Source organism: Bos grunniens, chromosome 22, assembly GCF_055505025.1.
Source record: "Bos grunniens cultivar Pamir isolate PY7600 chromosome 22, Bosgru_T2T1.0, whole genome shotgun sequence".
NCBI classification, from domain to species: Eukaryota; Metazoa; Chordata; class Mammalia; order Artiodactyla; family Bovidae; genus Bos; species Bos grunniens.
In genome coordinates, this window is record NC_141186.1 from 44,693,718 (window position 1) to 44,708,810 (window position 15,093).

General features: G+C 40.4%; 1 protein-coding gene and 1 long non-coding RNA gene across 20 annotated transcripts in view; one reads left to right on the top strand and one right to left on the bottom strand.

The window, feature by feature from the left end:
- ARHGEF3 (Rho guanine nucleotide exchange factor 3) overlaps positions 1-9,669 on the top strand; it is a 312,981-nt gene extending 303,312 nt beyond the window's left edge. For all 19 annotated transcript variants that reach the window (XM_086367396.1, XM_086367397.1, XM_086367403.1 and 16 more), the window contains 3 exons: positions 1,657-1,827; positions 5,033-5,219; positions 7,431-9,669. In XM_086367396.1, the coding sequence (XP_086223522.1) occupies positions 1,657-1,827; positions 5,033-5,219; positions 7,431-7,783 (711 nt within the window). In that variant the 3' untranslated portion in view covers positions 7,784-9,669. The remainder of the gene's footprint in view (positions 1-1,656; positions 1,828-5,032; positions 5,220-7,430) is intronic.
- A 4,518-nt stretch (positions 9,670-14,187) lies between these two features.
- Positions 14,188-15,093, bottom strand: LOC147348364 (uncharacterized). The gene is made up of 2 exons (XR_015151504.1): positions 14,754-15,093; positions 14,188-14,316 (listed from the first exon to the last, which is right to left on the bottom strand). It is a non-coding gene; the product is annotated as an uncharacterized LOC147348364 (long non-coding RNA).

Here is a 15,093-nt window from a genome sequence, read left to right on the forward strand (position 1 = left end):
ATATTTTGTGAAATTTATTTTTTGTTTGTTTTTGGAAGCAACAAATAGTCATCTTTGAAAACCAACGAGGAGAGAAGCAAGGAGAAAGTTTGGGTACCAAAGTGTACCATTTATTACTTGTTTTGTGTTACTGAAACTCAGATTAATTTCACAGGACTTGTACTTAACATTAGGTTGACATCAAAGACCAAAAAAATTCTTTATATGAAGTAAAGAACCTATACTTTTAAAAATAATGTTTTTTTTTTTAAATTATCAAGTAGCACTACACTCAAATTTGGAAAACAGAGAAAAGAATAAATAAATGATCTTTGAAACTGTTAGTAGCTAAAGCATGTAGAGATTATACCTCTGCCCTTAGGATGTAGTCACCAGACATCAGCTCAAAGCTAGAAGATCTGTTGAACTGCATGGAAGTGCCAAAGCTATAATTGTGTAGAAGTTTTTAATCCAGTTTCTTTGGGCATAAGTCACGTGAAAAATAATTACTTAACAATCTTAGAATTCACTGCCACTTGAACAAGGTCTGGTAGCTTTTTGCTGAGTAAAGGCCTCTTTTGAAACCTTGCTTTTCAAAGACTGGTCTGTTTTCCATTAAATCAATGCAACCAAGAAGAGGCCTTACTCACATTTCTCATCTGTTGTTTTCTATTAATCCCTCCGCAAGAAAGATGGGACAGTTCGTCTTTTCACTACTAAGGGACAGAAGTCTCTGCTGAGGAAGTCATTCCTTTGCCTTGGATTGGTGTCTTTGAGTTTTTTTCTCAACTAATTTCTTGCTCCTTTTTTCTAGAATTTTCTAATTTTTAGATATATCATTCAAGTGCTAAAACACCACCACATTGGGATAAATGCCCACGGAACACGTCTCAGTGTTGTTCACTTGTTTTGTTTTGCTTCATTTTGTATTTAACCGTAACGCATCCACCATTGCTTTGAAATCACTCTTCCCCTGTCTTACTTGAGTGAGCTGTAGGAATGGGCGTGCGTGTATATAGACAGATCGTCTCCATTCTTACTCCTGGTGTCCTTTCTTTGCATTCCTAGTTCACTGCCCTTCATAAATGAGTTATGTTTTGTCACTAAATGATACCCAAACTATTTATTCACACCCCATTTAGATGTGTTGTTTGTAGGTTAAATACATGTAGAGAGACCTTGAAGCTGGGTTTCAAATCCACAAGGACCATCCCTTTTCTGGACTGTTACATTCTGCTTTGTTTTCTCTCCTTGGCCGCATTTTTTGTGTGTATGCCTACATTTTCTACCGTGTTGAGCATGTGTTAAGAAATGCATGATACGGAGCCTAGTGGCTATAAGTCCTGCACATGGAAAGCAGTACTTCATGTTTCTTTCTCTCAGACAGAATTCTGCATCAACATTAATTTTATATTTAATACAAATATAGATGTGTGTGCGTGTGTACAAATGAATATATATGTACGTATTTATATGTGAACATGTATATAGATGGCATATGGATAGATAGATACAGTATGTTAAAAGCATTTTTCCCCCTTTTCCCAAAGCAGCAGCTTAGATAATGGGATCTCAGATCCAAGTGTTATCTTAGCGACTTTCTAAGGTTAAGTCCCTGGGCCTTGTTGATGTGAATGGCTTGCTTACTTTCCCCATACTTCCTTTTTGTTTTTACAGATAAACATCATTCAGGGAATTGTGGCAGAAATCAACACCAAGACTGGAGAATCTGAATGCCGCTATTATAAAGAGCGACTTCTTTACTTGGAGGAAGGCCAGAAAGACTCCCTAATTGACAACTCAAAGGTGCTGTGTTGTCATGGTGAACTGAAGAACAACCGGGGCGTGGTGAGTAGTTGCTCTCCTTCAGTAATTTCATCCTGAGCCTCCCTGACCCCTCATCCATGTGATAGTGAGCCTCCAACTACAGTGCCTTCCCTAGGCAGAGTCGTGTTCTTTAGACAAAAACTTTCTCTAGTGTCTGTTATATCACAGGATCATATATTATTAAATTTATTATATATATATATATATTTTTTTAATTTCATCACCAGTACATATTCAGAAAAATTTTGGAAACCGTCATAGAGTTGCCAGCTTTTTATGTTGTTTGGTCATGTTGTTTGTTTTTGACCCTCAAAAACAAACACAAAAACAATTACTATCTCCTCCCACTTTGCTATCAGCAAGTAATAGATAATTTTAACAGGATGTTAAAATATATGATCTCAGAAAAATAGCTAGTTCTTTAATTGAATTCATTTAGCTTTATGAGACATTCTTCTTACGAGTTGGTGCCTATCCACAAACTGACATTTTGAGACCAGTTTTTTATTTTTGTGTTTTGTTTTAAATAACAACCTACCCACCATCAGCTCTACATCTAGCTCTGACTTGTAAACACTCCATTTCCTGGCTTTTATTCTTCTGTATATATTGAAATTGTTCCTCCTCTCCTATCATAGCAACTTGCACAAATCTCCCCTGGAGGGCTTACTACAGTAGGTTGTGATTCTCCATTTATCTGTTAGTATTTCCCACTTTATCACGCTCTTTTAGTGTGGAGACTGTGCCTTGTCAGTCCCTTTCATCGGGACCTGACATATACTAAGGCACTGAGTAGTCTTAGGTGAATATCTGAGTCAATGAATGAATGAATGCTTACATAAAGGAAAAATGGACGTGAATTACAGAGAGATCAAAATTAAGTCAACTCACCAGGCTTTTTTTTTAATATGTAACAATAGAAAATAATGCTAATATGTAGTATTTCTATGATTTTTATACATTTATATATAACATGTTTTACATATCAATTGTACTATGTATAACATATGTGCATATTTTAGCCTTGAGAAAGCCATTGAGACAGTCTCCACTTCTCTTTTGTTTCATCTTTAGTATCTGGTCAACCCTTAGAATGAAAGCCAAAACTTGATGGAAAAGCTCCTAATAAAGCTTTGATGATTCAGAGGCTGCCTTTTTGACCTGGGCTATAAAGTGGCATTTATGAGCAGGCTCGGAAATGGTATTTGAAATCATTTAGGACATGTCACAGCATCCATTATCAGTGCTGCTGTAGATCTAACCAGCTGATGTTGCAACAAAGGCTGTGAGACCTGTCACAGGCCACTGCTTGAAGAGATGTTTCTGTTTGACTGGGAGTAACTGATTGCCAGGCAACTGCGTTCTGCTTTTTGCTAATTTTTGGAAAGCACTGGTAGACTACTTCCAACTCCTTGAACATTGTTCCTCAGAAGCCCTGTGACAAATAGAAAGGAGCATCGCTGTATGGAATGGGGGCCTGTCTTCCTTCTGTCTATCAGTCAAGGGCTGAGACTCTGGTTGGCTGTGCCTAGGTCATTGAAGATAAACCTTCCCTAGTTCATATTTCAGGCAGATTGATTTTTGAAAACAAAGATTTTAATTGGAGTGGGGCACTTATTTTTGTTTGCTTGTTTGTTTTTTCCCCCGGAGAGGTGTAAAAGTCATTATGAATAAAGTCATGAGTCAGGGGAAAAAAGTCTCAATAGCTTGAGGGCAGGAAGGAGCTGCAACTAAGAAGAGGAACTCTCAGTGAACATTTATAAACAAGGGATTTTTTTTTTTTAAAGTTGCCGGGATAATCAGTGTTCAAACCTCCTACCTTAGCTAGAAGAGCAATTGAAGTAGAAGCAGTGTAAAAATCTCTGATTATTTTTAGTATATGAAACAGTGACTAACACCTCCCGTTACCAATCCCCATTATCATTCCCTCTACTATTCCCCTCCACCACCAAAGAAAAAAGCTCTGTTATTTTGCGCTTTTCTCTGTGTTTCAGTCTTCAGACCTCCCCCTACCCAAATACACACCAGTACAGAACCACCATCCTTTGTTTCCACAAGCCAACATTTAGTTGAGCTTCAGTTTCTGCAGTTTTTGATGTATATGTATGTGTATCTGTCCATCCATCAGTCTGTGGCAGGATGGGGGTAGATGGCCCACAAGTATCTTTTCTTCCAAATGTAAAATTATCTGATAACACTGAAAGTGCTTCCCTGACCCCAAGTCAGGATCCTAATGTGAATTTCCAGCCCTATTCTTCTGGTCTCCTCCTTGAAACTCCTGGGCTGCCATTCCCAAATATTACTGCTGGAAAACCAGAACCTAGCTGCAGTCATGGATTGTCTCACTTCAGCTCCTAAGCATTTCCAAGCTGTGGGAAGATTCTGGCACTTGGAGTTGAATGGAGCCAATTTACCCCAGCTCCACTCAGGAAAATTGCTTTTGTAATGTGGTTTTGAGACAAGCCTTTATTTTCGAGATTCTTTTTTTGCCCACAACACACACATCAATCATCAGCCTTTTAAGCACAACCTCTTCGGAGAACTGAGGTTCTTATGAACTTTACCAAGAAGGACAACTGCTTTGATCGTCTCTCTTCATGGCTACAGCTGCATATTCTGGTTTCCTTGGGAATGGGCAGTGTTCCGAGCCGGGGTGCCTGGGTGAAGCTGATAATCAGCTCTGTGGTGGAATGAATGAGTGTTTTACGGGTTTGAGAAGCAAAAGATTAATATTAGGCTCAGATATACCAGTCTCATCCTTTATGGACTGTTACTCATTTTGATCTCTTAGAATTGTACTGGATATAGTAAACTAAAGCCAGGAAAGGACTGACTTTTTTTTTTCCTTCATTACACCCTTTGTTCTATGGGGTTTCTCTCTCTTTCTTTTTTAATGTTCCTGTAATAAGAGTACTAGAGACCACATATGCCTGCATGTGTTGTAAATTGTGAACACCCCTGGAGCTGGCAGACCTGAATGCAGGTGTCTTTAGGCAGAAAGGCCTTCTTCACTGGGGCCCTAGGGAGGTGCTCTTACAGGATAGGCAATGGATGCATCTGGAAACGCCTCCAACCCCCAACTGGTGTTCTCCTGGAGGTAGATTTGAGCTGAAAAGTTCATAGGTCAGTTTGAAGCTGGTACCCAGGGATCTGTTATCCCCATAGGTCTACTTATCAACTCCTTGGATTATTGCTTAAAGGAATACTGTGTATTCTTTTCTTCCAGAAACTACATGTTTTCCTCTTCCAAGAAGTGCTTGTTATCACCCGAGCCGTTACCCACAATGAGCAGCTCTGCTACCAGCTGTACCGGCAGCCTATCCCCATGAAGGACCTCCTGCTGGAAGACTTGCAGGATGGGGAAGTGAGGCTGGGCGGCTCCCTGCGTGGGGCGTTCAGCAACAATGAGAGAAGTACGGATGGCTGTCCCTCTTGACCTGTGGAACGTCTTTGGTAGTGGTGGTTTGGAGGGAATGGCCGGCTGGTGAGAGACGAGCCATGGCCTTGGAGTCAAATTGCATCTCAGTTGTGTTTCATTCAAGTTGTGTTTCAACTTAGAGGTTGTGTAACCTTACTCAACCTCTAGGAGCCTTAGTTTCCCATCTGCAAAGTGGGGATGCATGCATACCTACTTCATAGGATTGTTCTAAGGATTAAGTGAGACACTGTGAGTTGACCTCTGTCCAGCATGACTGGTTCCCCCATGCTCCTTTTCTCTGACCGCTTCCACTGGCTAAAAGCCTTCTTAAGACCACACTGTCCCTGTGTGACTGCAGCTGCTTAACAGTGGGTGTTCACATAGCTGACTTGTGTCTAAAGAGGCACAACTATGGTCAGCTGGGCCGAGGGTTTATCTGTAATTACTTGAATGGGCTTCTCTGACTTGAGATTTAGTAAACAAAGGAATTAACCAAGAGAAGCTTAGATAGCAGTGTCTATCTAGGGTCTTCTATGTGTCAAACACTGTGCCAGGCACTGGTATACACTGGTCTACCACACAGGTCAATTTTGGGGGAGCCCTGTGGAATTTTCCTTGTGATGGAGGAAATAGATGAGAAATAACTAAATATTCTGGGTATGTTAAAAACAAAACTAAAACCCCTTAAGGGGATAGAGAATAGCAATAAGAGATCTGTTTAAGATGAAATGATCAGGGAAGTCTTCTTTGAGCAAGTAACATTTGAGCCTCTTGGGTTAATATTGGTGTCATATTGTCCAAGTAGTTAATATACGCTGCCTCTTAGCGCCACACCAGCCCCTCCGCCCTAGTGGTAGTACTGGTAGCAGTAGTAGTACTTACATTTCTCCAGTAGCCATGTAGGAGAATTTACATATGTTATTATGTTTATCCCTCATAATAGCCATCTAAGGTTGAATCTCTTTGTTTTCCCCATTTTACAAATAAACTGAAATGTAGAGGAGTCAAGGCATTTGTCCCACAGAAAAGAGTGGAGCTTGAATTTATCTGAAGCCAGTCTGTTGACCTCAAGGATCTTGCAGGGGGACTGGACTGACTGAGCTCAAACATGTCCATGCACCTCATGCATGTGACACTCGGGGCCCATGAAATGCCAGTTAATGTTATTAAATTAAATCAAATGTCTTCCATATTATGCACTATCATTTTTTAAATGCACGTAGCTCCAGGATTTCCCTGGCAGTCCAATGGTTAGGACTACATACTTTCAATTCCAAGGGTCTGGGTTCAACTCCTGGTTGGAGAACTAAGATCCCACAAGCCACAGGGCATGGCATGGCCAAAAATATATATAAATAAATAAATTTTTTATAGAAACAAATGCATATAGCTCCTGTTGGCAGTTATTAGAATGTCATTGCATTTTAAAATGAATCCAAACTTATAAGAGTTGTGTCTGTATCTTGGGACTTCCCTGATGGTCCAGTGGGTAAGGCTCCGAGTTCCCAGTGCAGGGGGCGCGGGTTTGATCCCTGGGAACCGAGATCCACATGTGGTAGCTAAGCCCGCGCGTGCTGCAACTACTGAGCCGTGCACCCTAGAGCCCACACGTAACAACTAGAGAAGCCTGTGTACCACAGTGAAGACCCAGCACAGCCAAAAAAAAACCGATAAAAAGAATTCTATCTTTACATGTCTTCTCAGTCATCGGACACTAAATACACAGGTACTATCCTGTGGAGGATCTTGGACTTGTTTGATGTTACAAAGAGCTTCTTAAACTTGAAAAAGCTTTAGCTTGGGGCAGTTGTAAAAATGACAGATTATCAGCCCCTCCTCCCCCACTCCAGACCTATTGAATCCAAATCCCTAAGGGGAGAACCCCGGGGTCTGTATTTTTACTATGCTGTTTGGAGATTTTGACATACGGCCAGGTTTGGTACCCAGTACCCTGGGGTCCCAGAGAGAGTTGTTCTGTACTGATTTGATAGCTTTGAAGGCCGCTGAGTGCCAGATCTGTGTCAACACCTGTTGGTTGATGGAGGCTGCAGGGTGGAGCCGAGCCATGTCCTGAAATAGAAGGACATTTAGTTATCAGTTAGTGATCTCTCCATGAATGCCAGGGTTAGTGTCACCACATAGATTAGCTTTGGCCTGCGGAAATACCTGTCCACTGACCTTTTTTGTGTGTTCTTCTTATTTCTAGTTAAAAACTTCTTCAGAGTGAGTTTCAAAAATGGATCCCAAAGTCAGACCCACTCATTACAAGCCAATGACACATTCAACAAGCAGCAGTGGCTCAACTGTATTCGCCAAGCCAAAGAAACAGTTCTGTGTGCCACGGGGCAGGCTGCGGCCCTTGACTCTGAGGGACCATTCCTAGATCCCGCCACCAGGAGCAGGGAGCCACAGGGAGAAACAAAACTTGAGCAGATGGACCAGTCAGACAGTGAGTCGGATTGTAGCATGGACACAAGTGAGGTCAGCCTCGACTGTGAGCGCATGGAACAGACAGACTCTTCCTGTGGGAACAGCAGGCATGTTGAAAGCAACGTCTGACAGAAGCGTGTGCTTCCTGGAAGTCGCCCTGTGTCTTACCTGTACAGTATTCGCATTCCACATGTGGAACGGTTTGGAGAAGCACTTTTTAATACTTTTGTGACCGTGTTGACCCAGTCTCTTCTGTCTGTACTTTTTTGTCTCTAGTACTGTAACTGCCAATTTGTGTCAGCTGGAATCTGTGGCGACTGTTACCCTGTATTGTTTTTCCCAAGTGTCTGGATGGGTGGATATGTACTTGAACAAGTTATCAATATTTTCACTGGTCCTGCTGGATTTTAAAAAATAGAGAGAAAACAACCTCTAAACTGCTGTTTCATATAGATTACTTTTAAAGGATCCTTCCGCATTTCTCTAGTACTTTTCTAGCTCTTTGACAGAGTAGCCGAAGGCATGAATTTTCTTCAAGGGCCTTGCAAACAGGGCATGAGGTAGTTACCTGTGTAACCGTGATGGTGTTTGAAGGAAACCGGGAAAGATCATTGTTTCAAGTTATCGGTCAAGATATTGGTCCGATATCATCCAACCAAAAAGCAGGAAAACATCCCTGGGGATTCTGAAGGTTTACTTTCGCAAAGGAAGAAGCACTGTCTTGACCTTGCAATTTCATCCAGTACAAATCTGATGCAATAATTTACTAGGACATGAAATAGAGTCTGACCTTAAAAGGATCAGCACAAAAGCAGCTGTCAGCTCTGAATCTTGAACTGAAGTGTATATTGTGTCAGGAGGTCTCTGCGATAGATGCTGGCTGGCCTTAGGTAGGCATTTCTAGCCTAAAACATCAGAACAGAACTCACTGGGCCTGGGAAAACCTGGCAGGAATAGCAGAAAGGCCCTCTTCACTTTGTTTCGTCTGCCTCAGCACACTCATATTTTAGAGCATGAATGAAGAGATGACGGAGCGGCTGTGGCTGCGTCAGTGACTCTGTTTACAGAAACATGTGAGAAGAAGAATTTGGAAGAAGTCCTCCATCGTGACCTTGTGTCGGAAGCATTAAAAAAGAAAAGCAAAGTCCAGTGTCCTTCTGGGAAAGATCGGAGCTTGGGGTTTTCCTGCTCCACTTTCGGGTCATCATTTGCCATCACTGGCTCTGTGCTGGGATCAGAATCATAATTACGTTCTCCAGAGGCTGACTCAATTAACTCCGTCATCAATCAGCATCAGTTGGCCAAACTAGTAACCTCTTTGTCCAGCCTTGATTTACAATGTAGGGTGAGCCGCAGACCTTTGGAAAAAAGTTAACTGAATACACAGAAAAGCTCTGAGCGAGTGTAAATGTTAAAGATGACTTGTGCAAAATTGTACCCACACCAGCACTAGTAGTAATGATTCTAATTATTGCCAAAAAAGTTTTTTTTTAATCTGTGTCTTTCAAGTTTACACAAAGGAGAGCAGTAAATACTATGTTGTCATTTTATTTACATCTATCATGTTCATTCAGAAAGCTGTGTGATGAGATTTATCAATGTAAAAACAAGGTATAGTACTTATTTTTCAAAAATAAAAGAAGTTGTCAATTTTACCCTGTAAAACATATTTCTGTATTTATAGATTTTAAACTTGGTGAATTTTTTTTCTATTACAAGTTTATTTAAAACTGCTTTGTTTCTTAAGTTGTTATTGATTTACCAACTGACTGACTGAATCTGCTGCAGACAGAAGCAGAGAAAAGCCAAGAATAGTTGTTTGATGGTGAAGGAAAGAATGAATCATTCTCTGAAGGAGCCATCGGCCACTTTGGCCAGCATGTTGAGAAAAGAGATCTGTCAAGGACTGGCCTATGAGAAGAAAGTCAATGAATGTTTTCATGAAATGAATGTTTTTGTATAATGGCCTTAAACTTTTCTGGAAGCATTTCAAATAAATTACATTAAAAATGTCATTTTCTTGGTGTATAGTGTTTGCCCTACAAATACCAAACTTCAGTTGTCTTCCTTGGAGCTTCTTTCCAAAATTGTTGCTGCTGCTGCTAAGTTGCTTCAGTCGTGTCCGACTCTGTGCGACCCCAGAGACAGCAGCCCACCAGGCTCCCCCGTCCCTGGGGTTCTGCAAAATTTCTGCTTGTACCCAAATACACATTACGATAGGGTGCAGGATGAAATAAATGCTTTGATTCGATCTACTAAAGCTCTTGTAGAACTCATATTTCTAACATCTGTTTTTTCAAGGATTCTCTACTCTTCTTTATTTTAATTTAATACTGGAGTATAGTTGACTAGCCACATTGTGTTAGTTTCTAGTGTATAACAAAGTGATTCCATTATACATGTATACCTGTATCTATTCTCTTTCAGATTTTTTTCCCATTTAGATTACTACAGAATATGGAGCAGAGTTCCTGTGCTGTACAGTAAGTGCTCATTGGTCATCTGTTTCATGTACAGTAGTGTGTACCTGTCATCCCCAAACTCCAAATACATCTTCCACTGCCCTTCCTCACCCCCGTAACCATAAATTCATCCTCTACATCTGTGAGTCTGTTTCTGTTTTGTGAATAACTTCATTTGTATCTTTTGTTTTTTAGATTCCTCTTAGAAGTGATATCATGATATTTGTCTTTCTCTGACTGACTTAGTGTGATAATCTCCAGGCCCATCCACGTTGCTGCAAATGGCACTGTTTCATTCTTTTTAATGACTAATATTCTGTTGTATATATGTAGCGCTTATGCTTCATCCATTCATCTGTCAATGGACATTTAGGTTGCTCCATGTCTTGGCTATTGTAAACAGCACTACAGTGAACATAGGGGTGCATGTATTCTTTCCAGTCACGTTTTTCTCTGGATATATGGGATTGCTGGATCATATGGTAGCTCTATTTTTAGTTTCTTAAGAAACCTCTATACCACTCTTCATAGTGGCTGTACCAATTTACATTCCCACCAGCTGTGTAGGAGGGTTCCCTTTTCTCCATACCATCTCTGGCATTTATTGTTTGTAGACTTTGTGATGATAGCCTTTCTGACTGGTGTGAGGCGATGTCTCATAGTTTTGATTTGCATTTCTCTAATAATAAGTGGCATTGAACATCTTTTCATACGTTTCCTGGCCATCTGTATGTCTTCTTTGGTGAAATGTCAGTTTAGGTCTTCTGCCCATTTTGGCGGGGGGAGGATTTTATATATATATATATATTAAGCTGCATGAGCTTTTTGTAAATTTTAGGAATTAATCCCTTGGCAGTTACATTGTTTGCAAATATTTTCTCCCATTCTGTAGGTTGTCTTTTCATTTTGTTTATGGTTTCCTTTACTTTGCAAAAGCTTTTTAGTTTAATTAGATCCAATTTGTTTATTTTTAGTTTTGTTTCCGTCACTCTGACAGATCCAAAAAGATACTGCTGCAGTTTATGGCAGAGTATTCTACCTATGTTTTCCTCTTAAGAGTTTTAGAGTCCAGTCTTACATTTAAGTCTTTAATCCATTTTGAGTTTATTTTTGTGTATGATGTTAAAGAACGTTCTAATTTCATTTTTTAACATGTGGCTATCCAGTTTTCCCAACATTGTTTCTTGAAGACACTGCATTGTAGATTTATCGACCATAAGTGCATGGGTTTATTTCTGGGCTTTCTGTCCTGATGATCTGTATTTTTGTTTTTGTGCCAGTACCAAACTGTTTTGTTCACTGTAGCTTAATAGCGTAGCTTGAAGTCAGGGAGTCCGATTACTCCAGATCCATTTTTCTTTCTCAGGACTGCTTTGGCTCTACTCACTTATTCACTTATTCATTTTTAACAACTATATCTTGAATCTGTACTGTGTGTCAGAGGATGTCATGATTGTTATGGAAAAGAAGTGTAATATCACTGTTAGTATAGGTTCCTATTGATGAACTTGATGCCAAATAATAGCAGGGAAATTTCACTTTGAAATTCTTCCTGGAATTTTAGTCTACTTTAAAAAAGAATTAAAATGGTTAGGTTAAGGTTCAGCAGTTTTAAGTACTTGACAGCCAATTCTCAGTAGCATATTGGCCCAGTAAGGCTGGTATTTAATCTTATCTTTATAATAAGCAATCACCATTTTTGTCAACATGCTATTAATTCCCAGATTACTCAAGATACTCACATAAATAAAAGTAAGCCCAAATTTTTTCCCAAGTGAAAACTCCTTGCTCTCTTTTTCTTACTCTTCTCTCCTTTTCATCTTCCTCATCCTTTTCCAGTACTACTTTGGATGTTCCCTCCACTTTTGATTCCCTTGATTGTACTGACTTTATTACTAGAGAGTATGTCTCTCCTAGTCTATTAGAAGATATTTGTACTGACATTTTGTGGGTTAGTACAAATGACTGAGGGCTAAATGGTTTTCTTCAGTCTGTTTTCAAGATGTTGTTGGTCACACAGCTAAATATAATTGTCTCAGAGTAAATGAAAGTCATAAGCAAAGAGAAGAGCCAGACCTAGCAATTTTGTGCAAAATTAGAGTGTGGTTTCAGCTTCTGGTTAGTGGTCACCACCACCAGCTTGTTTCATTTCCATTCCTAGCACCATCTGCAGCAGCTGAGCATGCAGAACTCTTCTTAACTACAATCCTGTTTTAACAAAGTCTCTGTGGTTCCAGAAAACTGCAGCCCACCATGTTGGTACACAGGCTGTTGAAGTTCCCATTTACATTAGGTCCACATCCACCTTTAACTAATTCTCCAGAAGCCTGAGGATCCCTTGGAGATTTAATAAAGAGAGTGGCTGACCACACAATTTGACTTCGGTGTGTTGTCTCACCTGGATCCCCTTGGCTTTGTGGAAAAAGTCATTGATTATCACCTGTCACTGATGCGGTTGACTGATTTAATTCAGCTATCTCATTTATTGACAGAATTCTAGAATTACAGTATTGGGAACTTGAAGAGGATATCTCAAGCCCCAACTCACCAGAAAGAATCTGAAGACCACGAAGGTTTGAAACCTTGCCCATGTGAACACACAATGAGAAAAGTCAACTGTATTGAATGTACCTAGAGGGTACTCATGCAAACAAGTTTGCAAAACAGTAGTCAGTGCTCGCTGCATCTTATTTCCTTCTTCCAGATTGGTTTGCACATCAGTCAGCTACATAGATCTGCCCACAGGAAGCAGCAGTTCATCAGTTGACCTGGAGGTTAGTGAGGAATTAGAAATGGCACTCTATCTTTGAGAACTGATCATCTAGTTCATAAAACTGGACCTGCTTTCTAGATAATTTGCCCAAATCCCCATACATGTTCACACACAAACACACCTAAATGTCAGTGAACTGTCTCACCTGTGATGTTTTGAAAAATATCATCCTCAATATTCTGTTCAGCCGATGTCTAATGAAATGGAAATACCATAAGCCCTGAGGCCATTTGAAAAGTGAGACGTTGTTTGTGAGGTCACTTTGAAAACTAGTAAGAGCCAGTAGTTTTCATCATTGTTATTTAATAATCACTTTTAATTTTGCACATGGTGTTTTGAAAATTCTCAAAAGTGTGGCCTTGGCTGGGATCTTTTTCATTCATCTCTGCATATTTGGGGGGTAGGGTAGAGAGGTCTTCTCAATCCACAGAATCTGGAATGTTTTCTTGCATTTTTTTTTTTTTTTTCATCAGTGTAGTCCTTTCCACAATTTTCTGTTTTCTCTTTCAGGAATTTTCCAGTAAGAGAGATGTTGAACCTCTGGATTTGGTCTTTTCACTCCTGGACTGGTTTTTATATATTCTTATCTTTTTTATTCCTACTTTTATTTCCTAATAGTTTGTTCTTTCTCATGGGAATTTCTTCACCTTTATTTTCTAATGCTTCTGTTAATTTGGGGAGAAGTTTTTTTTTTTTTTAATCATTGTTCCTATTCTTAGAGCATCCCTGTTCTTATGTAGTGAAGGCCTTATCTTTGCTAAACTCTCAGGCTATCATAGTTTTGTTGTATTTTTCTTCTTGCACTGTTCATTTATGTGGGGATAATAGTAGCTTATGGGATTGTTTTTTGCTGATGTTTCCAAGCTGACTACACTAATCCGTCATTTTATGTGCCTGTGGTGTACATGTACTTCATCAGTGAACTCTCACTTGTCGCCTCTGGTTTTATTTGACCAAAAGGGAAGTCCTTGCATAATACCAGAGAGAGGGAAATGAGTGAGGTCGGAGTATTTATTCTCCCGTTTCTTGCACTGGCTACCTCTCTCACATGAAGTCACAGGTCCTCTCGAGGACTTCTCCCTGAGTCCCAGTAACCCCTCCATCCTAGAAGAAGAACCTCTCCACTGTCAGTAGCCCCAGGATATTGGCTTGTCTCCACATCCTGCCCACAATTTGTATAGAGTCCGTTTTTACACCACGTTTGAATAAGCCTAATTTGAATATGCTGCTGAGCCTGCTGGGCCTCTGACGGGTACTGGGACCTGACATGATAAACAACATAGCCACGTGCTTTCTGCGTCTTTGTCTCAGCGATCATCCCCACTTGCATTCTATTTTCATATGTTGTGGTTCAAGGATACAGCGGTCTTCTGGAGTTACCAAAGGCGGATTTCATGTTTCTGTTTCTTGTTGTGATGGCTAATTTTCTGAGAAAAGACGTGAAAATATCTTTCAAAGGAAAGGCAAAATAAACTTATCTCAAGCATTTAAAAAAAAAAAAAACAACAACTCAAAGAGTTCATTACCAGCAGGCCTATACTGCAAAACTGTTAAAGGGTTTATTTTGATAGAATATGCACCAGATGGAGGTGTGGGTCCACACAACAGACTGACAAGCCCTTAAAATGCAACATGTAGAAAAATAGGAAAGAGTTTCCGTATTATTTAAATGTCTTTGATAAGTTCTAGCCATGATGGAGTAACAAGGAATAGGTTTACCCTCCACCTAAAGCAACCAAAAAAAAAAGAAAGACAACACATGTGAAACTCTGGTTTTAGAGACAGTGGGCACCAGGCAATGAAGGACAGTGACCCTGAGAGAAGAGAATGAATGAGTGTGAGCCCTGCGTTTGCTCCAACTTACAGCCTTGAGAGGGTTGTCAGGAAGCAGGGCAGGGAGGGAGGCCCGTCTAGTCCAGTGAAGTCCCTGAGTGGAAGAGATGTGACTGAGAGGTCAGGGAGACCAAGGCAGCTCTTAGACAACAGAGGAGAGCACTACATGGGGAGAAAACCTTGGAGACCTGTGAAGAGGGCCTGCTGCCCCCTCCACCCCCACCCTACCTGCCCCAGGTACTCAGCTGAATGCTTATAAGTGCACAAGCGTGAGAAACTAGCCAAGGGCGCGAGAATTATCCAAAAGGATTAGCAGGAAATCACTCAATGCTGGGAATAGTGCCTGTCCCCACCCCTCCCCACACCAAAAG